This window comes from Diachasmimorpha longicaudata, chromosome 19 (genome assembly GCF_034640455.1).
Source record: "Diachasmimorpha longicaudata isolate KC_UGA_2023 chromosome 19, iyDiaLong2, whole genome shotgun sequence".
Lineage (NCBI taxonomy): Eukaryota > Metazoa > Arthropoda > Insecta > Hymenoptera > Braconidae > Diachasmimorpha > Diachasmimorpha longicaudata.
The window spans coordinates 2,401,029-2,427,100 of NC_087243.1; the positions used below are offsets into that span (position 1 = coordinate 2,401,029).

Genomic DNA, 26,072 nt, shown 5'->3' on the forward strand with positions numbered 1-26,072 from the left:
TTGTTTGGTGTTAATGTGAGTGATAATTAGATTTTTTTCCAAAATTCAATAACATTTTTAATATTTTTCAAAAAAATCCGGTATTTTTCCCAATAATTTTCAAAAAATTTAAAACTTTTTCTCATAATTTTCATCTAATTATTTACATTATTCTAATAATAATTAACATTAATTAAGATTATTTTATCTAATAATTATAATTAATTCAGAGTAAAATTTTAAATAATAAACATTTTTTAAGTTTAAATTATAAACAAAATTCGAGGAAATTTGTAAACTTCAAATTTTTATTTATTATTTTATATATCAACTTTATTGCAAAAAAAAAATACACAAAAGTCTCACAAAAATATTCTTTATTTAACAGTAAATTAATATTAACAAAAATACTGGATTTTTCTAAATTTATTAACATATCAAGTGATTAGTGTTAGTGTTGTGTAGTGTCATCCTCCAGACCATCATCATCATCATCATCATCATCATCTCCAAGGAAGTTCCTGCCCTCCAGACCCAGTGGTAAGTGATTTCTACTTTTATCATCGAGTCTCAGTAAATTCTGACCTGATAAAAAACAAAACGAATAATTTATTATTAAAATTATGTCGATTCCGGGGAATTTTGTATTTTAACACGTACCAATAGTCACTTGTAATCGTCTCTGGGATGACGTGTCCCTTATGAAAATTGGAACCGAGGGCTGCGGTCCCTTATGATTAAGAATAACATTTTGCACTCGTCTGAGGGCGGAATTAACAACTTTTGATTTATTAACTTTGCAAAGATAACAGACACATTGGGCTAAGAGTACGTCACACTCGGGCATTCCGATCATTTGACAGCCGTTCATTGTATGCACAGCAGTATCTGAAATTAATTAAATTGTTTATACTAATTTAATTAATTAAATAGATTTATTGATGTGATATTGCAGTGAAGGTTTTAATAAAATTAAAACTGGGGCAGATTTTTAAATAATTAAAATTCTCGGTGATTATCGGATTCATCAGGATCTTAAAGAAACAATAATAATAATAATAATAATGATTATTGTTAATTATTTTGGGTGGATTTTTTAAGGGGTAAATGATGAGGTTTTTTATGCTGTCGTAATTGGAGTGAAATTTTGGGACATTTTGGGGGTGAAATGGGGTAATTCTTTAATTAATTGGATAGGAAAATTTATTTCTGGTCCATTTTCTCGTGAAAGTGATCAGGAAACAGGAAATTGCGGTAATTAAGTAGTGAATTAGGGGGAGGGTGGTGTTGAATGCGATTTAAGGGAAAGAAAATCATGAAATTTTGGATTTTAATTGATAATTTAAGGTAATTTTGCACTAAATCTTCAAATTAAATTGTTTTGTTCCAATAAATTACAAAATTCTCATCTCTACGTCCTTTAAAATTCTGAAATTTCATGATTTCATGATAATTAGCGCACCCTAAACTTCAATTTTCTTCTAAAACTACAGATTAATTTGTTCATAAAACAAAATTCAATGAAATTAAAACTGCGAACAGAACATTTCTACGTTAAAAATTCGAAAATCGGTTAAATAATTGAATAAAACTATTAATTTCCGGTTCATTATCCCCCCAAAACGTTCATAAAACACTAAATTGAGTTAATTAACTCCTAAATCAAGGCGAGGGTGACATTAAACGCGATTTAAGGGAAAAAAACCCCTAAAATTTCGATTTTACTAGAAAATTTACTGTAATTTACCCCTAAATTCTCAAATTAAATTGTTTATTCCACTAAATAACAAAATTCTCACCCCCACATCTTTTAAAATTCCAAACTTTCACTGAACGTTCCCCATAAAACCCGAAATTTCATGATTTCATGACAATCAGGACACCCTAAACATCAATTATCTTCCAAAACTTAACCAATTATCTCATCAACAAAAATCCCATAAAAATCAAAACCAACCCAGTGCCTCAGGATCATCAAGACCAACATGTTCACCAGCAATTCTGATCAATCGTTTTCCAATGAACACTGGATCCTCTCCAGTTGCCATCAACCTCGCCAGCCAATACAAGGCTCCATTTGAATGACTATTTCTGATACATTTGGCCATAGCAGCCACAATATCCTGATTCCTATCAGTCTTCCTCACTGACAACGAATATGCCCTCTCCAACTGACCCTTGACATCATCCAGAGTAATTCTGGTACCACCAGGAGCTCCTCCTCTCGATTTAATCGTTAATTCAAGTCCAGTCAGGGCAATTCTCGCGTCTCCATCGCAGGCATTCGATAGCCAGTTCACTGCCTCCCTCTGAATGACAAATTCCTGATGATGATGTTCCTCATCATCATTTTGGATGATTTTTCCACGTAGTGATTGCACTCCCTTCTGGAGAATCTGTTGAATGTCCTCTGGAGACAATTTTTTCAGTGAAAAAACACGACAACGACTGAGGAGTGCAGAGTTCAAGCTGAATGATGGGTTCTCAGTGGTGGATCCAATGAGAATAAATGTTCCAGCTTCCACATGTGGCAGGAAGATGTCCTGCTGGAGTTTGTTGAACCTGTGAATCTCATCCATGAAGACAACAGTTCGACGATTTTTCTTTAATTCATCGAGTGCTGTTGTCACTGCTCGTCGAATATCAGATATTCCAGATGATGTTGCTGACATTTTGATGAATTTTGTGGTGATTGAGGTGTTGTCTGGTGTCATCTTGGCGATGATGTTGGCCAGAGATGTCTGGAAACATAAATTATTATGATAAAACGATCAATTGGAGATGACAAGTCATTTTATATTGAAAATCTCCAGCCAAATGGCAGGATAAATCAGGTAATTCAGGGGGATCTTCAATGATGTCATTGGATTCTGGTGATTTTCTTGGTTTCAAGATGGATAGCACGAGATCTAGGGGAATATACTTTGCTTTAGTGATTGTTATACCTTTCCACAGCCTGGTGGGCCCCATAAAATCATGCTGATCACCTCGTTCTTCATCATCAACTGTCCCAGGACAGTATCACCACCAATCACGTGCTTCTGACCAATGTAATCATTAAAATCAACAGGTCTGAGTGATTCTGCCAGTGGTTGGTGGTCCTTGACACCTGTCAGACTCATTTTATTATCATTATTGTGTCGAAAAGTCGAAGAAAACATGGAGATCGTTTTGGGTTTCGTATTTTCGGTGATTTTTTGTTGTCCTCCAGGAGCTTGTGATGTCGTATCATCACGAGTATCAACTGGTTGTTGGATCTTCACCTTTTTTACGACGGTTTTGTCGCCATTAGTGAATGGAAATATTCGTTTGTTGGAGAAAGTCGAGGTAGACTTATCACTTTCATTGAACAAACACAAATCCACGTGATTTTCAATCTCATTCGATGGAAATTTTCTTGAACAAACTGGACACTCCATAATTTTATTTGATTTTATTTGGGGGCTTTCACTAGGATTTGATCATGTTTTTATGATGATAACAAAGAAACCGGCTGATTGCGCAAATTACCTGCGCAGTTTCCCAAAAATGTGTCAGTACTTAACCTCAAAATCCACCAAAAACGTCAAGAAGTTGATTCAACAGTTGGAAACACCGAGAGAATGTTCTGAAACCGAAAATATCGTACCCCAAAGGCCTTAAGTCCCGACAGAGGGTGAAATGTTGGATAAATAAACAGTTTTTAACCTTGAAAGCCCTTCAAACACATCAAGAATTCGATCTAACGATTGAAAACATCGAGAGAATGTCGTAAACCTGGAAATATCGTATGGAAAAGCTATTAAATTCTGTCGTGAAGGTTCAGAGACACAAAAATAATTATTTTTCAATATCAAAATCCTTCAAACACATCAGGAATTCGATGTAACGGTCGATATCAGTGAGAGGATGTCATTAGTCTAGAAATATCGTATCCAAAAGGCTTTAAAGTCTGTTGTGAAGGTTCAGAATCACCAAAATCATCAGTTTTTAACCTCAAAATCGTCTAAACACATCAAGAAGTCAATTCAACAGTCAAAATCATCGAGATGATGTCGTAACAAAGGAAATATCGTACCCAAAACGCTTTAAATTCTCTCGTGAGGGTTCAGAATCACCAAAATCATCAGTTTTTAACCTCAAAATCGTCCAAACACATCAAGAAGTCAATTCAACAGTCAAAATCATCGAGATGATGTCGTAACAAAGGAAATATCGTATCCAAAAGGCTTTAAATTCTCTCGTGAAGGTTCAGAGTCACCAAAATCATCAGTTTTTAACCTCAAAATCGTTCAAACACATCAAGAAGTCAATTCAACAGTCAAAATCACCCAGATGATCTCGTAACAAAGGAAATATCGTATCAAAAACTCTTCAAGCTCTCATATCCCATCAAAAAAATGAAGTTCACATCAAAGGAAGAGCAGTACAGACTGGAGCAGGAGGCATTTGTCTCCAATCATGGAGGCAGCTCCCCCATGGACATATTCCTGGTGATGTTACCCCACATTCTCGCCATCAACCTCACCCACAGCATATTCATAAACTACAGTAAAAAATTCTCCAAAAACAGTCAAACTGTCATTGAATTTCTGGTGAATGTCGTACCAGGTGTTCTCTGCTGTACTATTCTCTCAGACTACATCATGACAGTCATCACAATCATGATAATATCGGTATTAATTTTATCATCGATAACGTATCACAATCCCCAGGATATTCGTGACGTAAAAACGACGAAAATATCTTTTGTCACACATTTTCGTGCCCTCACCAACATCATCACAGCCATTTGCATTCTGGGAGTTGACTTCAGGATATTCCCCAGGAAATATGCGAAGACTGAGGACTATGGGTACAGTCTCATGGACACTGGTGTTGGACTTTTTATTATTGCAAATGCTTTGGTAGCACCTGAAGCCAGAAATTCTTCACGTTTACCACGTGGTAGTTTCTTGAGGAGATTGAATGGAAATGTTAGGAGATGCATCAGGGAAGTAACTCCACTTCTGATTCTCGGTATCAGTAGATTTATTGCTGTTGAATTTATTGGATATCAGAAACATGTGTCTGAGTATGGGGTACATTGGAATTTTTTTATAACTCTGGCATTTGTTAGAATATTTACCAGCACAATCTCCATTGCTACGACACCAAAATTCGTTGGATTAGCTGGATTTTGGATTATTGTTATGCATGAATATGCGTTGAATACCAATGGTCTCAAGCACTGGGTTCTTGGTGATGCCTTAAGGACTGATTTTGTATCAGCAAATCGTGAAGGTTTGATATCAATTCCTGGGTATGTTGGACTTTATCTCATTGGTATAGCCCTGGGAAAGATCATTCATGAGGCATTTGGTGGTGATAAAAAACGTTGTCACTTGACAAAGTTCAAGATGAGTGGTATACAACTGGTGTCAAATAAATTTCAACTTACTTTGATCACAAAAATGATGATTATTGCTGGATTATGTTGGATTATCACAGCGTATTGTGGGTCTACGTGGGGTGTGTCCAGGAGATTAGCTAATGCTGGTTATTGTTTCTGGATTGTGACGTTGAGTACAGCACTTCTTGGTGGTCTGATGATGGCAGACGTTCAGATGAATATTAATGTGCAGATTATGAGATCTTTGAGAAAATCTAGGAGAAATGACAATCAGAGAATTAGGAGTGGTGATGGAGAAGGTGATGGGGAATTTGTGAGGATAACACCGGAGATTTTTGATGCTGTTAATTATAATGGATTGGGATTTTTTCTTGGGGCTAATTTGATGACGGGGGGAATTAATATGATTATGTGGACACTTTATGTTGATATTCCTGAAGCTGTTCAGGTGATTATTGGGTACATGGGAGTGTTAATTATGATTTCTGTGGTTCTTTACAGACGTAAAATTCAATTAAAGGTGTGCTGTCGGTAATTAGGGGGGAGAATGAGGGTTTTAGGGGGTCGTGGGGGGTTGAAAATATTTGTGATTTCTCGGGGATCGATAGGGAGATTGATTTCTTGATTAATTTGGAATTGTTAAGGGCTTTAATTGAATAAAATCGGGGGGAAATGAGGTAGGTTTGATGATGGGGTTAATTATGATGGGGTTGTTAAGGGAATAATGCAATTAATGGGCGGAAAGTTTGAGTATTTTGGGGGTTTGTGGGGGGGAGGGATGTCCACGATTTTTTTTATATAAAAATATTGATAATTAAGGTAATGAGGAAGGTTTAAGTGATGATTTATAAAAAAAAATTGAATTGCATTTTCTGTCTTCCAACCGTTTAATTGTTTTATTAACTTGCATTAAGTGAAAAATATATGTACATAATTTTTTATGGAATGTCACGAGGGTTTAATTACTAATCAAATAATGAGCCAGTTGATATATTTTTTAAAACAAATTTTCTAATTAATAAATGAGCATTTTTAATATTCCAAATAGTCGATTGTTTATTGATTTGAGGTAAAACATATGTACAATTTTCCATAGGAAAATAATTATTAAGTTTTGATTTGAGTTTGATAAACATTTGAGCAGTGAATGAAATAATTGATATATTTTTTTATTAAAATGTTAATATTAGAAAATTAATTAAAATTCAATGAATTTAAATCTGATGATTAAAAAATATCTGGGGTAAATGGTAACTAGAGAAAATTGGTGATGGGTAAATCGTCGGATTAATTTCATAATTCTTCTCTTATTGGATCGTAATTATTGTCACGTGATTCAATAATTGGGGATTTTTTATTAACAAATTTTTGGAAGTCTCGGTGATTATGTACGTGATCCGCTGCTAGTGACACAATTCTCAGGAACTCGTCAGTGTCAAAACTGTAGTTTGTAAATTTAGCGTGTGCACCACCGTCCGGATGAGTTCCCTTCGATGAATAATATATTTTTTATTTAAAATTATTGATTAAAAAATAGGGGTGGGGTGGGGTGAGATAGTGGAGGAGTTTTAGGGGACTTACAGGGTCTTGTTGAATAATTTTTTCACCGTCTTCCCAGGTGAAGTATTTAACACCACGAAGTCTTGACAGATCTTTGTAACAACCAGCGTCTTCACAATTATATCTAAATAAATAAATTAATTATTAATATAAAATTGCGATTGAGGGGAGGGGATTAATCGTCCAGTGATTGATAAAATTGTGGTCAATAGTGAATATTAGTAATTATCACGTTCCATATTATTAATGATTTTTCTAGTCTACAGTGAGATAAATTATAAAGTTCCTGAGACGTTTTGTCTGAAAGTATTGAATAAACAATAGAATAAATATATTTTTTATGATAAATATTTGTTGTGTTGGGGTTTCAAAGGGTCACAACTCGATATTGTTCATTTATTGGAATTTTCGAGGGGTAAATTTTGAGATTTTAAGGCAATTTCGGGGAGAATTTTGGTGATTGAGGGGTGAAAAGGATTTAATCACTGGACGAATTGAAAAAAAAATATTAACAATTCAAAAACTGCTGCCCAATCAGGCAAAAACATGGCGTGAGTCAATCCTGCTCCATGAATTCCGATGAAAACATCAGTATTTCGACTGATATCGAGTTGTTTTTTGAAAGGAACATCTTTGTTGTACGTCACCTGAATAAATAAAAATAAATTTACAGATTTTGATAATTGAGAGGGTTTTTTTTTTATTGTTTATCGTACCTTTCTCACGCTGTAGTCAGGATTTCTCTTTAGGGCCTCGACCAATTCGTCCTCGTTGAGAATCCTTCGATATCTCGTATCTCTACTGAGCAATGTTACTCGAATTTTATTATTTTTTCGTTTACGAAGGGGTATGTTGAGTCTGTGGAGTATGTGCTCACTAAATGCTTTGAATAAACCACTTTTTTCACAGCCGTAGATCTTAAAAAATGGGGGATAAATGATAAAACAATGAAATTGGGGAAGAAATGAGTTGATTAATTAATTAGTTGTGGTTTAGTTCGTGGGGGTAATTTTAGGGAATCGTGAAACATCAAATTTTACGTTAAATTTTATGATTTTGCAATTTTTACTTATTTTTTTAATTAAATTTTGAAGGGGAAAATCGCGTTGAATTTTATTCACATCAAGAATTAAAATTTTGCATGATTTTTTTATTTAAAAAACTGATAAAAAATGATTGTTTATTGAGAATGAAAAGCCGAGAAGGTGACGTCATAGATCAGACGTTAAAAAATTTTTTTAATAGTCATTTTTAAACAATTTTTCTGCTGGAATTGAATTTTTTCATTTTTTTCTGTAAAAAAATCGACTTTTTCAATTTTTTAAATTATTAAAAAACAAATAATAATATAAATTTCATATTTTTACTTTAACTTTCATCTCAAACTGTAAAAAATTATGTAAACACCCAATTCTATCAGAAATTAAATGAAAAACCTAAAAATTTCAACATTAACTTCAAAAAAATCCACAAAATTTCTTTAAAATTCCCCAAAATTAATAATTTTCACCATAAAAACGTAATTATTTTTTTAAACATACCAATGGAGTATTATAATAAAGTCCAAATATCATTCTTGGCAGTAGTGGAAATACAATATTTTTGAAGCAAACAGTCTCTCCCCGAAATGTCTTCAAATCCCAGAGGGGATTTATCGTAAATGCCTCGAAGGCATCTTGAAACGCTGATCGATAACTTAAAAATAAATAAATAAACATAATGATATATTCAATAGTTAAATTGTAATTAATTAAATTTTTACTCACCTGTAACTTTCCCATATCATTATGTGATTATCCTTATTGAATGCCGTTGGATGGGACAAATTAACGTGTAGTGATGTGTAGAGATTGAAAAAGTCACAGAAGTGGTGGTACAAATTGACTGCTGCAACATAGGTTCTGCTGTCAAGTTTGAAAAAATATATAAATAATCATATTAATGTTAATATGAGTGATCTTAGGGTAGAAATTCACTCACTCGCGTCTATTTTCATGAGAAATGTTGGCTTTTCAATGATAATATCACAGTCGGCGTTGGGTATTGGCCGACGTTTTAATTTTTGAAAATTTCGTAGCTCGGGGCCCCAGGATTGGAGGGCACTAATGTGATCCGCGTTGTCGTCCAGTATTTTTTTATTGAGCCTTTAATAATTAAATGTTGTTTTGTGGTTTTTCATAGAGATTTGGAAATTTATTGAGGGGAAAAACGTTTGGTTTTGATTTTTTTTTCGGTATTGGAATTTTATTCTTTTGATTGATTGAAAATGTGGGGAATTATTTAGTGAAAATTTGATGTTTATTTATTTTTAATTGAATTAGAATTTGTTGAAGGGAGAATTTATTAGCAGATTTGAGGCGCTTAATTATGTGCGGTAAATAATATTTTTTTTTGTTGATTAAAATATGAGTTTTGGAAATAATTTGTTTTGTTTTGGGTTAAAATTAGTAAAATATTTGGATTTTACAGTACAACAATTGAATTTTTATGTACTGATCATTAATTTAATCAAAAATATACGAGAAATTGAATTTCTAAGATTAAATAATAATTAATTTAATTTATAATATTGAAAAAATTAAGTGACAGACTTTTTTCACACCTTAAAATTCAAAAATTCATTTAAAAATAAGGGAAAAGTTAAAATCCATTGAATTTAAAGTAAAATCTGAATTTTCACGATTTTTCCTCGAGAAATTAAACATTACAAATTTTGTTATTAACTTATAACTTTCATAATTTCATAATTATATAATTTCTGCCTCATTCTCCCTCCAAAAATACGTTTTCATATCAAAATTAATCTGAAATGAGAATTTAAATGATCAAAAATTTATTGAATTGGATAAACATTTGGGGTAAATTCTAAAGTTTAATGTTTATTAATAAATTGAAAATCTTACGTGCAATATCCACCAATTTCTCCCTCTTTTAACACGTCCATTTTATATCTAATTGGTTCTGTTCTGTGCACCAAATTAGTGAAATTAATCATGATATTTCTACCTCGACAGAATCTCAAGTGCTCCGAACATTCCAACGATGAATCGTCCTTTTGATTATAAACGTAATGCAATTTAACATAAATAAATAAAGGGCTTTTCACCATTATTTATTTAAAGGATTATTCATCATTCAACTTACGATAAATTAAAAATTAAATTTCTGATGCAATTTACCTCAAATTAAAGATTAAATTCATGATGCAATTTTATATAAATTAAAGGGCTTTTAATTAATCATTATTTGGTAATAAAAATAATGAAAGTAGTTAAATAATAAATAATAAAAATTAATTAAAGAAATTAAAATGGATTTTTCATAATTCGTTTGTTAAAATCATCAGAACGAGGAATTTAATTTGAAAATATTTTAGAAAAAATAGGGTTTTTTGAAAAATTTATTAAATAAAGTTGATAGTCGGTTTGTCCAGGGAACTTACGATGAAGAAGGGCTCGCAGATTAATTTCATCTCCCTACGTTGGTCCCTGACGTATCCAAAATCTCCTTGAGAATAAAATGTTTCAACTTGTGCTCCTTTTGTTGCTACCCAGCCCTTGTGATCTCCAGGGCAATGAGGAATTGAAAATGCCTTATGGGGTTTACAGTCATCTTCGTACCCCCAACAACTTCCCTCGATCAATTGTTCCTAAATAATATCGATTGACAATTTAACAAATGAAAATAATTTAATTATCGTCGATTTCTGAGGACTTGACGTGTTAAAAATTCTTCAAAAATTCCCTTAATTTTTGGGGGGCACGTGGGAACGATTATTTTATTTAGATAGTTTAGTTTATTGTCTGGGTAAAGCCTCTAGGGGTTGTAAATTTATTTCTCATCCCTCGCACCTATTTTTATTATAATATTTGATTTTTAAATGAGTAGAAAAGGGTTGAGTGAGATCGATTAACTCACCTTCGACTTATATTCTCGAATATCTCCGAATCTAAGCGAGATATCGAAATTTTTGTAATGTCATCAATTGTAGCTTTCGATTAGCTCCACAAAAAAGGTTCTAATAAAAAATTTCCTATCTCCCCTAGATTTCGAGATATCAATCAAAAAGTCATCGAAGTCAAATCCCACTCGTCTCATTTCACCACTTCCCTACTCAATTATCATTAAAAATCACTTAATTACATATTTATCGAGGGGTAAATCCCTCATTAATTTCCAAAATCCACCCTCCATCGAACCAAACAAATCTAATCAAAATCAATCCCCTCTAACCCCCCAAAAACCCAACAAGTAATCGAAAAATCCCTTCAAAAATTAAAAAAAGAAAAATCATTCGATTAAAACTTTTTCCAACAATCGATTCCCCTTCAATCGACAAAAAATCGATAATTCAATATCTAACATCATCATACCTTATAAGGACAGTCAGGATCCTCACGACATTCACCAGCTCTTCCCGGAAATGAATTAAAATAATATTTGATATGTTCCAATGGCATATCAATCTCTGAATAATTAAATAATCCCTCACTTCCTTTGATGATCCCCAGGATCAGGTAAATTATCTCCACCTTCCTCATGATATCATCAATCACTAGAATAATTATATTAATATTATACCATATGTATATTATATTTATATTATATTTTATCTTTAATGTTACTCGATGTGGGATAAATCAGTTACTGAACTTGTGAATGTAGGGGAAAATCATATGGTGTAACAGGTGGGTGTATGACCTCTCAGGTACCAGTAGCGACGGTTACGGTATCTCAGTCTTTCACTTGATTTAAAATTAAAACAATTATGTTAGTGGGGGGGTGGGGTGGGGTGGAGGGGGGGATGGAGATGTAGATGAAGGTGTTGGAGGTGGAAATATCAAGATGTCGGTTACAGGAATTAACTGGATAACCTTGACATACCATAAATTTATGCTACAGAACATTTCCGGGGGGTTAAATACATAATTATTATTATTATTTAATTATTTGTGATGGGGTTAGAGGTGATTTTGGTGGTTTGTTGGCTGATTCAGTTGATTGAGGAGTTAAATATTATATTATATTTTTATTAGGTAATTAATTTACTCACTTGATTGAGATAAACCAGGATGTGATGCTCTGGGGTATTTTTGATGTTTGAGGAAGATGATGGAACTCGTTTTACCACCATCTGGATAATTTCACTCTCGATTTATCGCAGCAGTTGTACTCGATGTATTAACGATTCGATCAGCTGGATCGGTTTTTTTTTTTGGGGATCGTTGGGGTGGGGTTTAAGGGGGGAGAGGGATAAGTTGACACGTGGGGACGCGGTGAGTGTGGAGGGGTTTAAGAGTATTGGGGGGTGGGTTATCGATGGGTGGTTATGGATTTAGGTGGTGAGGGGTTTGATTTTATCGACGGGGGGTGCGTTAGTATTTGTTGATGAGGGTATTTTAGGGTGTGTTGTGGGGGTATCTACTTTATCGACTGTTGTGTTTTTTTGGGGGATGGTGGGGGCGATGGGGGGTGGAGGGATTCGTTGGATTGGGTGGGATAAATTGGTTTTTGTTTGTAGAATTTTTTTGAATTTTTTAAATAATTTTTTTACTGATTTTTTAAAATATTTTAATTTTTTTTTTTAATAATAAATGTTGGGTTTTGGTGTTATTGATTGGAGGTATATTGTTAATTGGCGATTGATTAAGTATTTGAGGTGTGATTATTATTGTAGGGGGTAGGAGGAAAACAGAAATTTATTAATTGAATTAATTTGAAGTTTTTTTATTTATTGAATTTTTTTTACAAGTTTTTTAATTGTTAAAATTAATGTTTTGTTGTTTAAATTCTCGTTAGGGGATCAGTCAGTGCTGACCCCTTTTCATCGTACCATAAAACATTATCAATTATCGTTATCACTGACTGTTGATAAATAAAAAAAATCATATAAAATTATCATTAATTAAAATTGTGAGAAAATCATTAGAAAATCGCGATAAATAATTATTTAAAATAATTTTTCTCACATCAAATACGTTACCCTCGATCGATAAATAAAATTTCTCGATTTAAATCGATTAAATCTCCCCAAAAAATTTATTTTCCATTTTTCTTTTGTTATTATAAACCAACAAATCGATTACTCGACAATTATTCCAACAATCACTCCCTAAAATAACTTATAATAAACTTAAATTAACACTCGTTCCCTTCGTCAATTAAAAATCATTTTAAATCCGAATCAAATACGAATCATGACACATTGAATTGTCATTGCATCACACGCTATTATCATCAAACATCAATATTATCAAAATGACAACATTCGGATAAGAATCAAGGGATAAACAATTGCATAATTATTTATAGACTCGATATTATAATTAATCCGGATTTATATGGAATTGGGATCAAGTGTACGTCGTACCCTATTTATCTGTCATTTTTATTTATTTATTTATTTATTTATTTATTTATTTATTTATTTATTTATTTATTTATTTATTTATTTAGTTATAATTTTTAACTTTCATATCGAATACACCAGAGATGAATAATATTATGATCGGCATCGAAACATCTCGGTGAATCACGATCTATCACAAATCAATGTTAATCGATTCAGTGCTCGGGTAAGAGATCGACAATCGAGACAATGGATCGATACTAAGGGGGGAGGGCGGGTGGGAGGGAGGGGGAGGGGGGTAGGTGGGTTCATATAGCACCGTTGGCGTCAACCTGCCATGGCGTGACCCGGAAATACGAAACGAAAGAGAGAAAAGTAACGGTTGGTAACAAACACACCGGTTTTATATACCAAGTTGAAATCGGTTCGATAGATCGGTGGAACAATCTACATCGATCACGATCGCATCACCATCGTTTTACCCACGAAAAGAGGGGACTGGGATGAGAGGAAAACGGTACATTTGGGGAAAAAACGATTTTTTTTTGCGGTTTAGAAGTGGGGAAAATTTGGTTTTGAGGAATTTTGAGAAAATGGGGATTTTGAGGGGGAGGGTTTGGATTTTGGAGGGAATTTTGAGATTTTGAGGAGACAAATGGTGATTTTGAGGAGGAAAATGGCGATTTTGAGGAGAAAAATGGCGATTTTGAGAGGAAATTTTGGATTTTGAAGGGAAATTTTGAATTTTGAGGAAAAATATTGGGATTTTGAGGAAAAAAATTGAGTTTTTGAGAAGAAAAATTTTGTTTTTGAAGCAAATGATTTAGATTTTGAGAGGAGAATTTGAATTTTAAGGAAAAAATTTGGTTTTTCAGGCAAAATATTTGGATTTTGAGGAAAAAATTTGGATTTTGAGCAGAAAAATTTAGTTTTTGAGGCAAATAATTTGAATTTTGAGGGGAGAATTTGGATTTTGAGGAGAAAAATTAAGTATTTGAGATAAATAATTTGGATTTTGAGGGAAAAATTTGGATTTTGAGGCAAAATATTTGAATTTTGAGGAGAAAAATTTAGTTTTTGAGGTAAAATATTTGGATTTTAACGGAAAAATTTCGATTTTAATCTCTCGGTCTCCCCCATCCGAGTCTCCTTACACCCTCAACATCATTCCCCCTCCCCTATCGCGTTAAACGCCCAACGCAACCTTTTTCCAACCTCCCCAAACCCATCAATACCAATATTTTCCCAATCCATCAGTCATCAATCGACTACATTTATGTGCAAAATTATGCCAATGAAAATGAAGGAGTTATTTACGGGAGATAAGATGAACGATAACGATATTTGTCTCGTGTGCGTTAAAATGAAGATGGAATGATGTCAAGTCATTGGAAATACCTGGGGGGGCTAAGTATCCTCGGTGATGCTCTATCCAATACGTGGCATCTTGTTTTATTCTGTTTATGTTGGTTTGCTGGTGGTATTCATTGGACATGAGAGAATACGAGCCCACTCTCGTTTCGATCGTAAAGAGTCTCAACAACGGTGACAACCGCAATGTTGGTAAATTTACGATCAACGAGGTCGTGCACCAGGTCAAATCGTGAAACTCAGTGGTTTCACACTCGAAATAATGTTCATTTTTTTTTTTTTTTTTTTTTTTCATTTATTGTTAATAATTATTGTGTATTTAATTTTACTTCAAAATAATTTTTTTTCAATTTTTAAAATCGATATAATATATCGATTTATATCGATTTATATCGATTTATATCGATTTAGAATAATCGATATATCGAATAGTTCGATATTTGAGTCGATATATAATAGAATTGAATTCTATCCACATTTCATAGAATCGAATTTTATCGATATATTATATATCGATTTATATCGATTTAGAATAATCGAATATCGAATAGTTCGATATTCGATTCGATATATAATAGAATTGAATCCTATCCATATTTAATAGAATCGAATTCTATCGATATATTGTATATATCGATTTATATCGATTTAAAATAATCGAATATCGAATAAGATCGATATTCAAGTCGATATATTATAGAATCAAATAATTATTCATGATTAGTCCTAACCCTATTCTATTATATATCGAGTTGAATTTAATACATAATCGATATATATCGATAGAAGTCGATTCTATTATATATCGACTCCACTATCGATTTTTTTTCGAATCGATAACTCGTCGAATAAAAAAATTGTTGAAGATATTGATGAGAATTCCAGTAGTCGAAAATGTTATTAATTTGATATTTCAATGAGAAATCGATTTATCGATATTCCCAGGAATAATCAAACACCTTTGACTCGTGAATCGAAGGTGAAATTAGTTCTGTGACATTTAACATATCAATAATGTTTAGGTTTGTACTCATAGAGTTGTGAATAGTGTCCCAATGGTTTCTAGTTGATTTTCAATTTGTTGTTATGAAAAGTAAAAATAATTTTAAGGCATAACCCATATGCCGGACCTCACAGTATTTATGATCATTTCATGACGCCCACAAGCGACACGTTGACTCCATCGTTCGATTGCCTTTACAACCCTGACTTCAACGATATATGGGAATTGTGAATTGTTTGGATATCAATGTGTCAACAGAATTTTTCGTCAATTAAAATTTCAAGGTCTTTCACAGGGGTTGAGGTATTTATTTATGGTGTTGTATGTTGTTTGCAATTCAATTTAACAAATTGAGTTGTTGAAATAATAAATTGAATTATTGCGTTGACACATTAAATTTTTAATGGGAAATAAATTTTTATTTGAAGAAATTTCGAGTTTTGTTTGAAAAAAAAAAATTGATATTTGATTTCTATTTTATTTTTGAAAGATTTGGGAGGGGAATTGGAAAAATAGGATTCATTTAGTGTTAGAAATGCTCGTAATTAACATGTTATTATAATTAATTTTTATTATTGTACAAAAAAATAAGTTTTCACTCAAAAAAATTTTTATTTTCGTTTTTAAAAAAATGAAAATTTCATTTCTATTTAATTTTTGAAATATCTGGGAGGGGAATTACAAAAATAGGATTCATTTAGTGTAGGAAATTATCGTAATTAACATGTTATTATAATTAATTTTTATTACTGTACAAAAAAATAAGTTTTCACTCAAAAAAATTTTATTTTCGTTTAAAAAAAAATTGAAATTCCATTCTTATTTAATTTTTGAAATATCTCGGACGTGAATTACAAAAATAAGACTCATTTGGAGCAGGAAATTATCGTAATTAACATATTATTATAATTAATTTTTATAATCGTACAGAAAAATACATTTTCACTCAAAAAAAATTTTATTTTCGTTTAAAAAAAATGAAAATTCCATTCCTATTTAATTTTTGAAACACCTGGAAGGTGAATTACAAAAATAGAATCCATTTACTAAAAAAAAAATCCCACGATATCTTGAAAATTATTCGGTTAAAGTAAATTTTCTCATGTCCCTCTATCTGAACTACAACCAACACTCGTAAACCTAAATAAATAATTTTCAACCTGAAATCTCATTGCGATCAGGTGCGTTTGAGTTCACTAACCCTTACCTATAATTGTGTAAAATCAGTATCAAGTGGAGTTTGTAACGCGCGGGTTGAATCGTGCAGGTGCGATTGGCTCGTGAACCCGCTGGCTTTACGTGTTTTCATTCCACCAGCAACAGTTCTCCCCCCCCCCACCCACCCCCCTCGTGTTTTCCATAAACAGCTAAAGAAAGTGGAGTTGGAATACCTATTGGACACAGCAAAGTCCCCAGACTGTCCAAGATATTAAATTTAACTGAAAAATATATTTAAAAATATTGTCACCGTCAAATCCCAATGTGCGGTAGAAGTGAAATTTTTTATTGATATTTCGTGTGAGGGAAAAATATGGAGAGGAAAAGGATAAGAAAATGTTGAATTAACCAACATTTAAATTTCCATATCATAAATTTATTATGCAAATTTTAAATTAATTATCGTCTCTAAATATTTACGTTTTCCATGAATTTTTCTGATATTTCTCGCGGTTTTTCGTTCTCAGGGGCGCGTTAAACGCTCAACGCAACATTTTCCGCGCTCTTAAGTGTACGTTTCACTCTCTTTCTCGTTCGGTTTCGTTCTATTTTTCTCTCTCGTCTTTCTCTTTTTGTTTGGCGTTGACTATTTAATCGTATTTATCGTTTATTGGGGTGTTAAACGCTCAACGCAACCTTTTTTCAAGTTTTATATCGATACTTTACTCTCTTTCTGTGTTTCTCGGGCTCCATCTTCCTCTCATTCTTCTTCTTTCGAGTTGAGTTGGCCATTAAATTCTATTTTTTCACTTCACTGACGCGTTAAACGTTTAACGCAACCCTTTCCAGAGTCATATATTTATACTTTAGTCTCTTTCTGTCTCTCACACGTCTTCTTCCGAGTTTTGTTGGCCATTAAACTCTATTTTTTCACTTCACCGATGCGTTAAACGTTTAACGCAACCCTTTCTAAAGTCTTATATTTATATTTTAGTCTCTTTTCCTCTTTTTCTCTTCTCCTTTCGAGTTACGTTGGCCATTAAACTCTATTTTTTCTCTTCACTGACGCGTTAAACATTTAACGCAACCCTTTCTAAAGTCTTATATTTATATTTTAGTCTCTTTCTCTCTCTCACACGTCTTCTTCCGAGTAGCGTTGACCATTAAACCCTATTTTTACTTTCACCGATGCGTTAAACGTTTAACGCAACCCTTTTCAAAATCACCAGAGACCTCACACTTCAATAATAAATAATGATAATGAAGGAAAGGACATACCAACTGAAGATAAATAAGACAAAAAAAATAGGTGGAAGGGGGTGAGGGGGGAGGGGTGGGGAGGAATATGAACAGAAGGACACACCTGCATTGTGAACGTGGGTGTATTCACGATAGGGTATATAACACAATTTCTCAACTGGAGATAGAACAAACATGAGGATTCCATCGTTGCTGTACCTTCCTAGTCAGCAACCTGCAAAACTATCATACGCCAACGCTTCACTCTCACTCCCAACTGTTATACCTTTTGCATAAGATTTGTGGTATGATAATACTCTGTCTTGTAACATCCCTAAGGCGCCATAGTGATATTAAAGGGATATATTATTGTGAATAATATATTAATCTTTATGGGGTGATTGTAAATTTAATTTGCATTTAAAATTTTATTTTTGACATTTGTTATGGGGTTCCCAAAGTGATAAGAAGTTTAGGGGACATTAATGGCGGTTAATCTTTGGACTTTGACATTATAATGAGTTTTAAAAATTATTATTAGTATTTTAATGGGGTTAAGTCAATGGGATTTTATTTTTGATGGAATTATTTGGGAATTGTGTTTAATAATGAGGTATAATAATTATATTTATTTAATTAAGTGAATTATATACATAATTATAAATCAATAATTAAATAAAATAATTTATAATTAATTGTTTTGATGATAAATTGTCATAAATCGTTTCGACGTTTATATTTTAGACTGCAACAGAACAATTTTGTTTAAAAATAATTTTAGATCAATTTTGGAGATATAATTAACCATAATTAATCCCCCTCCACTCCACTCCTTGAATATATTTATTTATCTAATTAAATAATTCAATTTTTTAATGAAAATTTCGAGAATTTTTTAAATTTTAAGATTAATATCATTTGCAAAATTATATTTTTCTCTCATCACATAAATCACTCAATCAATCAATCAATTCCACCCCCTTCCCCTTCCATTGCCATTTTTTTTTTCATTAAAAATCCCCACTCCAATCACCAATAAACAAATTTCCCCCCCTCCCCCGACGAATATATCATTGAAAATAAATCCCATTGCGATAAAACCAAAGAGTACTTAAACCACTCGAGTTCGTAAAATTCATTTCTAAGTAGTATATCCACTCACACTTAGATATAAACCACATAAGTTGTTTTCATATATCGATAAGGCGCACGCGCGCGTGCGACCAACGATCGTTTTAACGATTTCATAAATGAGATAGTCCTGGGTACGAGTGGCTAATTAAGAGATAAGTCCCAAGACGTTACACCGGGGACATCTTTCCGAGTGACATAAGAAATTCTGTACAACTGGATGATACACAGCGAGATATTCCATCCATTAATTAATAACAATTTTCAAAAATTTTTAAAAATACGAAACGTTAAATTATGGCATCACTCGATGGTAAAATTAATTTTAAATTAATTGAAATAATTGCGTGGCGAGAAAAGTCGACAAAGTGACTGTAAAATTAACTAAACAGTATTAACAAATGAAAAATATATTTTTCATTTAATTTTTAATGAAAAACTGATGAATTTCATTTAATTAATTTTATTTATTTAAACTTACGAATGTTTTATTTGTTTTACATCGACTCGGGCTCTTCCCTCTGTATTTCCCTCTCATATTTATAGTCTACATAGTCACATTTGGGATAAAAGTTTATAAAAATATTTTAAAAACATATTTTTTAACAAAAATATAATTTTTTCAATGAGATGAGTCACTTTTGGCCAGTCCCCAGTTTTTGCTGAATATCTCCGAATCTAAGAAAGCTACCAAAATTTTCATTGATACCTTTTTTGTAGAACTAATCACCCTCTATAATAAAGCTAATAACAACAATTTTGCTATCTCTCTCCGATCTCGAGATATTCTTAAAAAACTTCACTAAAAAATGACTCAACTCATCTCATTTTACCACATCTCTAAAAAAAAATTTTCTGACCCGAAATTAAAGCGGATTTTTATTAAAAATTTAGGATATTTATTTGTTAATAACAAATACAATTAACTAAATTATATTTATCTCCAAGTTTCCACCAGTATCATCGAAAATACTCGCGGAATTTACCTCTCAGTCTTTGAATTTCCATTAAATTTCGTTTGTCTCCACTCTCTTCACAACATCGACACGAAACGATAAATTATCGATAATCTAAAGACAATGAGTATCGAGATCAGTCGACGGGAGTGTTCTCGAGGTGCTGATAAACACGACTCAGCCCCCTCCCCCCCCTTCCTCACCTACACAACACAACCACAAATTTGTCGACTGTCGAGTGCGATATAATTCCCTGACGTTGAGTCAAATCGATTATGACAGAGTTATCGTGTTGTCATTTTGTTAAATTTTTTACTATTTCAGACCACCCAGATTGTTTATAACCTCATCCGATATATCATGAACAATTTTAATTGGTCAATTTTTCTATATCACAGTTAAATAATAAATAAAATTGATTAAAAAAAAATCGATTTAAAAAAATTATCTAAATCGATTTTTAAAAATTATTAAAATTAATTTGAAAAAATCATTAAAATCGATTTTAAAAAATCATCAAAATCGATAAAATAAATCATTAATATCGATGAAAACAAATCATCAAAATTTATTTTAAAAAATCATCAAAATTGATAAAAAAAAAAATTATTAAAATCGATCGTAATAAAATGGAATGCAGTTTTGTCAAGATAAATCGATCTTCATGATCGATTTAATTCGGTATATGAAACTCTTTACCTTTTATAATGTGTATATATGTATATAAGTATATAATCCACTGACTACTCGATCATTTATCCCTATCTTCATCGATTTCGATTCGTCGTGGTATTATTTCTATCCTTTGGCGCTCTTACCAACAAATGTTGTATTATATCGTACAAAAAAATATCGATCGAGGGTTAGAATCGATCGTGCCAGGGGCGGAGGGATCTGTCGGTTGTAATCCTGTTATAGACGTTACAATAATTACGATCACACTATTTTTTATATTTTTTTTTTAGTTATTTTAAAATCGGATAAGATTCGAATGCCGACGGGGACTCGATAGTTCAGAGACATAATCTATAATTACCATCGATGTGTAACGCGTCATATTTTCACTCACATACGGTATATTTTTATGGATAAATTATGTTAGCGGGAGTTGGGTGAATGTATTTTAAGTGTGAATTCATTATGATTAATATTTGTGATTAGATAGGTCAATTGGGGGGGTGCGATGAATGAGGTGATGGGAAACAATTTAAAAATTGATGAATTTATTTATTGATTTATTAATTATGTTGAAATTTGGGATCAAATGGATTAAATTATTTTTTTTTTTCAGGAAATCGAATCAATGGAAATCGATTGCAGATCGGTGAGTGAATTTATCGATTATATAATCGTATAGAAGTATCGGGAAAAAAGTTATTGATAATATTTAGGCGCGAGGGATCGCGAAATTCACGAGTTCCCAGGTAGGAAATGCCAATGTCCACGAAACGGGCCAGGTCTGGCACGAGACTGGCTTGCCAGATCTGGGCCACCAAGCTTGGCCCGAGGCATGGCCAGACCGGCAAAGAGCATGGCTTGCCAGGCTTGGGTCACTAAGCTTGGCCCGTGGTATGGCCAGACTGGCAAAGAGCACGGTTTGCCGGGCTTGGGCAACCACGCTTGACCCGAGGTATGGCCAGACTGGTAAAGAGCATGGCTTGCCAGGCTTGGGTCACCAAGCTTGCCCCGAGACATGGCCAGGCAGACAAGGGGCATGGTTTGCCAGGCTTGGGTCCCATATGGAACAGCATTCCAAAAATTGAATTCTCATGGGGAATGTTCCTTCACTAAATTTTTCGTCCTTTGATTCTCCTTCTTCCGAAGGTACCATTATTTCTTCTGAACATACTATTTCAGGGGAAAATATGCGTGGATATCACCGTATACCACACATTCTATGACAACAGCCCGTAAGATGGCGTGTTGAGTAGTCTGATTGTGGCAGTAGACATGAGTGTCGTGTGCGGCAATTTATTATTTTAATATTACTCTTTTACTATTGTAATATGTCTCAGAGTTCATATTCACGGGTTAAAAAATACAGACATTTTCATCAACTGAAGAAAAAAGAATCTGTAAACGTAGAAGGCGCTAAAGAAAAAACTCCGGATTACAGTGAACGCAATAATGCCGATGAGGAAGAGGTTAGTTTGCCAACAGCCAATGAAATAACTATCCGTAGTGGATCTATTGTGGATCAAATTAGTGGAGATGTCGATGTTCGACATCTCGATGATAATGCTAGTGCTTGTGGTGATAGTTGGTCGGGTGGTGATGGTGATTGTGGCTCGTATAAGCATCTTAATGATTGCATCAGTGAATCCAATAGCAGCGTTGGAGACAGGGATGAACCAATTCTTGGGGGTTTATAGTTGATAATACTTCATTTTTCCGGGATAAATGGAATTGTAAAATCACTGTGTTAATATGACTCCATTAGTTCATTTTCGTAATTGTATTAGTTGTGATATTCTTGATAAAAGGTACGATTAATAGGAAAAGTTTATATTATCAATATATTTTTATCGCGAGGCGTTTCATTGGGCAGAATATATATTAATATATGAATATTGTTTAGTATTCGGCTGTCATTGAAGTATTAATTATATTTATTATATTTCTCCTGGCGAGGTCGGAAATCCAGAAGATGGAAATAACAATTGGAAAATGTGATGTATCTTAGCATAATAAAGTATTTTCTATGTCATTTCCTCATAAGTTAGATCACGGGAATAAATATCCGTTGTTGGTTCAGGGATTAAATATTATGTCCAAAAGTTTAAAGGGAAAAATAATAAGTGGATTTTTAATTTTTAAGAAAAATTCTAATGAAAGTAATTTCAGCCATTGAGAGCTGTTTTCAGTATTTGGTGATTCAAGTCAAATAATATTTATAAGGTTGAAGTTTCACAATCGGACTGCGTCCATATTCCCCAAAGATTTCAAATTTAAGGGTTGAAATTAATTAGTTATATGTAATCCTATCCAAGACTTTTTTATATTTCTAAGTTTGTTTGAAAGAGTGAATATAATAAGCAATATTATATAGAACTAGCACACAATCAATGCAACTAAATATCATTCTGTGTTCCGGAGTTGCAGATGGAGAAGACATTATTGTAAAAAAAGGACGTCTTTCCGAGATGAAAAAATAATTCTTATCAGGATAATTCGTATCAGCAATTGTCTATGGATATAAGAATTAATTCTTATCATCCATAGCGGAATAAATTATCCATAATATTGCTATTATAATGACTGTTTTCATGCTTGAATTGAAGCACGATAATTTATCAATTCTAAACTACTAATTTAAAAAATAACATTGGTGCGTTATTTTGTTGGATATTTTGTTAATACAATCTTCGAATTCTGAAGACTGACTGCTAATATTATTAGATTGTAAGAGAGAGTTTATTAAGACTTAATATGGTATGTCGTATTAAATTTCGGATTCAAATGATCTACGTAGATTATTTATTTTAAAAGCGGATGAAAATAATCCACAAAAGATTTTTCTACAATTTATACCTGCAATCATTTTTTTGAGTTTTCATATTCTGTTCGCGGAAAAATCTCATAGTTGTGATTATCTTTCATGAAAATTGGAGATACAAACACTGCATATCTTTAACTGTTCAACCAAAATCGGATGAAAACATGTACTATGTCGATAGGAGGAAAAAAGTTTTTGATTGGCTGAGTTTTTTTGTCAATAGATTTAATAAATTTAAATATAAGTTTTGTCACATAATAAAACTGTTTTCTGTATAATGTTGAAGGTAATAAATACATGTCTGCTTATCAGATATACCGTTCATATATTTATTGGTGATTCTGAACCCAATACAGGCAACGGTTGGAGCCTGGCCACAGCTCTGGTCGTAAATCTGGGCCAATTTCGGGCCGAATGGTCAGCCCAGAATGCGGCCAAAGTTCGGCAATAGGTCTGGGCCAATTTCGGGCCGAATGGTAAGCCCAGAGTGCGGCCAAAGTTCGGCAACAGGCCTGGGCCAATTTCGGGCCGAATGGTAAGCCCAGAGTGCGGCCAAAGTACGGCGACCGAAGTCTGGCCAAAGTTCGGTCCCAGGCCTGGCCCCGTGTTATCATCCCAGGGTCTAGCCAAGTTCGGCGCGAGTTTGGCTGGAGCCCGGGTGCCGAGCTACGGCAGCTCGGCGGCCGTGCTTGTACCAAGGTTGGCCCATTCGTTTTTTCCTACCTGGGTTATGAGGTCTTTGATGAAGATCATCCCCTCGGGCGACGAATAGGGGGATGATATTTATTAGGGGTTGACATATTTTCGTAAAACTTGTCGATAATATTTAATACACGCGATAGTCAATTGTCCTGCTATTTTAACCCCCGAAAAAAATTAATTTCATCCCTTTTATCTATCAAAAACATTTAATACCCGCGAAGCTTCAATTTCCCTCCTATTTTAACCCCTAAAAAAAATTAATTTCACCCCCTTTATCCATCAAAAATATGTAATACATAGGATCTTCACTTCTCCTCCCATTTAACCCCTAAAAAAATTAATTTCACCCCTTTTATCTATCAGAAATATTCAATACACGCGAATCTTCACTTCCACTTCTATTTTAACCCCCCAAAAAAATTAATTTCACCCCTTTTATCTATCAAAAATATTCAAGTCACGCGGATCTTCATTTCTCCTCCCATTATAACCCCCAAAAAAAATTAATTTCACCCCTTTTATCTATCAAAAATATTCAAGTCACGCAGATCTTCATTTCTCCTCCTATTTTAACCCCTAAAAAAATTAATTTCACCCCTTTTATCTATCAAAAACATTTAATACCCGCGAATCTTCACTTCTCCTCCCATTTAACCCGCCAAAAAAAATTGATTTCACCCCTTTTATGAATGAAAAATATTCAATACACATGATCTTCACTTCCCCTCCCATTTAACCCCCCAAAAAAAAATTCACCCCCCTCTCAACCCCCCAAAATAACATCAATCAACATCAGTTAAAATTTCCCATCCCATCACGAATACTTCCTCACCCCCCCTCATACAATATATCCCCCTTTCCTCCCACCCCCCCCCCCCCACCACACCATCTTACAGTAGGCGGTATCGTAAATCATGTAACCCAATTCAATAAAGCAAACGTTGGCGCCCCTTTTTCCAATGGTATCCCGACGACAGCGGCAACAAACCCGAAGAAATCCCGAATGTGTTCATAACTCAGTGGAGTTCGGGCTCACACATTTCTTCTTCTACCTCTCTCATCCTCATCCTCCTCAACCCCCCCACCCCCCCATTGCTTTTGTTTTATTTTAACTCTTGTATCAGACACCACAGGGTATTTTCATCCACACGTGTCTCGTTAAATAAAAATAAATAAAAAATTATAAAATTAAGAAAAAAAAAAATGAAACAGTAAAAAATATAAATTACCCCCTTCATCCCTTTATCATCCCTTGGAGGGGAGAAATGTAGGGGTAGATGGTCTAGGGGGATGGGAATATGGATGAGGAGGATGAGGGGGTGGGTTTAACAAGATGAACGTGTGTTAAACGTATTTGTTAAACAATATTATTGATATATTGTTTATGACGTGTGAGGGAGGGGGTAATCGAGTGGTTGAAAATACCCAGTGGTTTGTGTATATGAATCTGTATAATATAAACATTTACAAACTGGCTCAAGTGCACCCCTGGGGGAGGACAAACTCTTTCACTTTTTCTCTCTCTCTTTCTCTCTCTCTTTCTCTCGTTCGATCGATCGATTCTATTGATATAAATTTATTTATGGATATGTGAGGTTGAAAGAAGATATTCAACAAGTTGTTATTATTTTTTTTATGTTTATTTATAAAGGAACAAGTTGTTTGTGAATAACTGAGGGTGTGATAAAATATGTAATGCCACCACATTTTTCAGTTATTCATTTTGCTATTAATTTTTAAAATAATTCTTGTGTCAT

General features: G+C 33.2%; 3 protein-coding genes and 1 long non-coding RNA gene across 5 annotated transcripts in view; 2 read left to right on the forward strand and 2 right to left on the reverse strand.

The window, feature by feature from the left end:
* Window positions 1-339: 339 nt before the first annotated feature.
* On the reverse strand, window positions 340-3,547 carry LOC135171324 (ATPase WRNIP1-like). Its single transcript, XM_064137806.1, has 4 exons — window positions 2,925-3,547; window positions 1,937-2,720; window positions 640-867; window positions 340-564 (listed from the first exon to the last, which is right to left on the reverse strand). The coding sequence occupies exons 1-4, from the start codon at window positions 3,396-3,398 to the stop codon at window positions 431-433; spliced, it is 1,620 nt and encodes a 539-aa protein (XP_063993876.1). The 5' UTR covers window positions 3,399-3,547; the 3' UTR covers window positions 340-430.
* The window catches only part of LOC135171340 (uncharacterized), a 164,293-nt gene continuing 138,655 nt past the window's right edge, over window positions 435-26,072 (forward strand). The window contains exons 1-2 of the long non-coding RNA XR_010300541.1: window positions 435-519; window positions 21,409-21,441. This is a non-coding gene — a long non-coding RNA (uncharacterized LOC135171340). The remainder of the gene's footprint in view (window positions 520-21,408; window positions 21,442-26,072) is intronic.
* LOC135171326 (uncharacterized) lies at window positions 3,563-7,597 on the forward strand. The gene has a single exon (XM_064137809.1). The coding sequence runs from the start codon at window positions 4,359-4,361 to the stop codon at window positions 5,883-5,885; it is 1,527 nt and encodes a 508-aa protein (XP_063993879.1). The 5' UTR covers window positions 3,563-4,358; the 3' UTR covers window positions 5,886-7,597.
* Eogt (EGF-domain O-GlcNAc transferase) lies at window positions 6,644-12,119 on the reverse strand. Of its 2 annotated transcripts, none has more exons than XM_064137808.1 (11): window positions 11,964-12,119; window positions 11,284-11,465; window positions 10,353-10,559; window positions 9,814-9,962; window positions 8,891-9,054; window positions 8,677-8,794; window positions 8,452-8,605; window positions 7,627-7,827; window positions 7,424-7,557; window positions 6,932-7,034; window positions 6,644-6,838 (listed from the first exon to the last, which is right to left on the reverse strand). In XM_064137808.1, coding segments are annotated over exons 1-11 (1,608 nt in total). In that variant the 5' UTR covers window positions 11,965-12,119. The 2 variants fall into 2 exon arrangements, with proteins under 2 accessions (XP_063993878.1, XP_063993877.1); XM_064137807.1 differs by having other exon boundaries at window positions 8,677-8,797.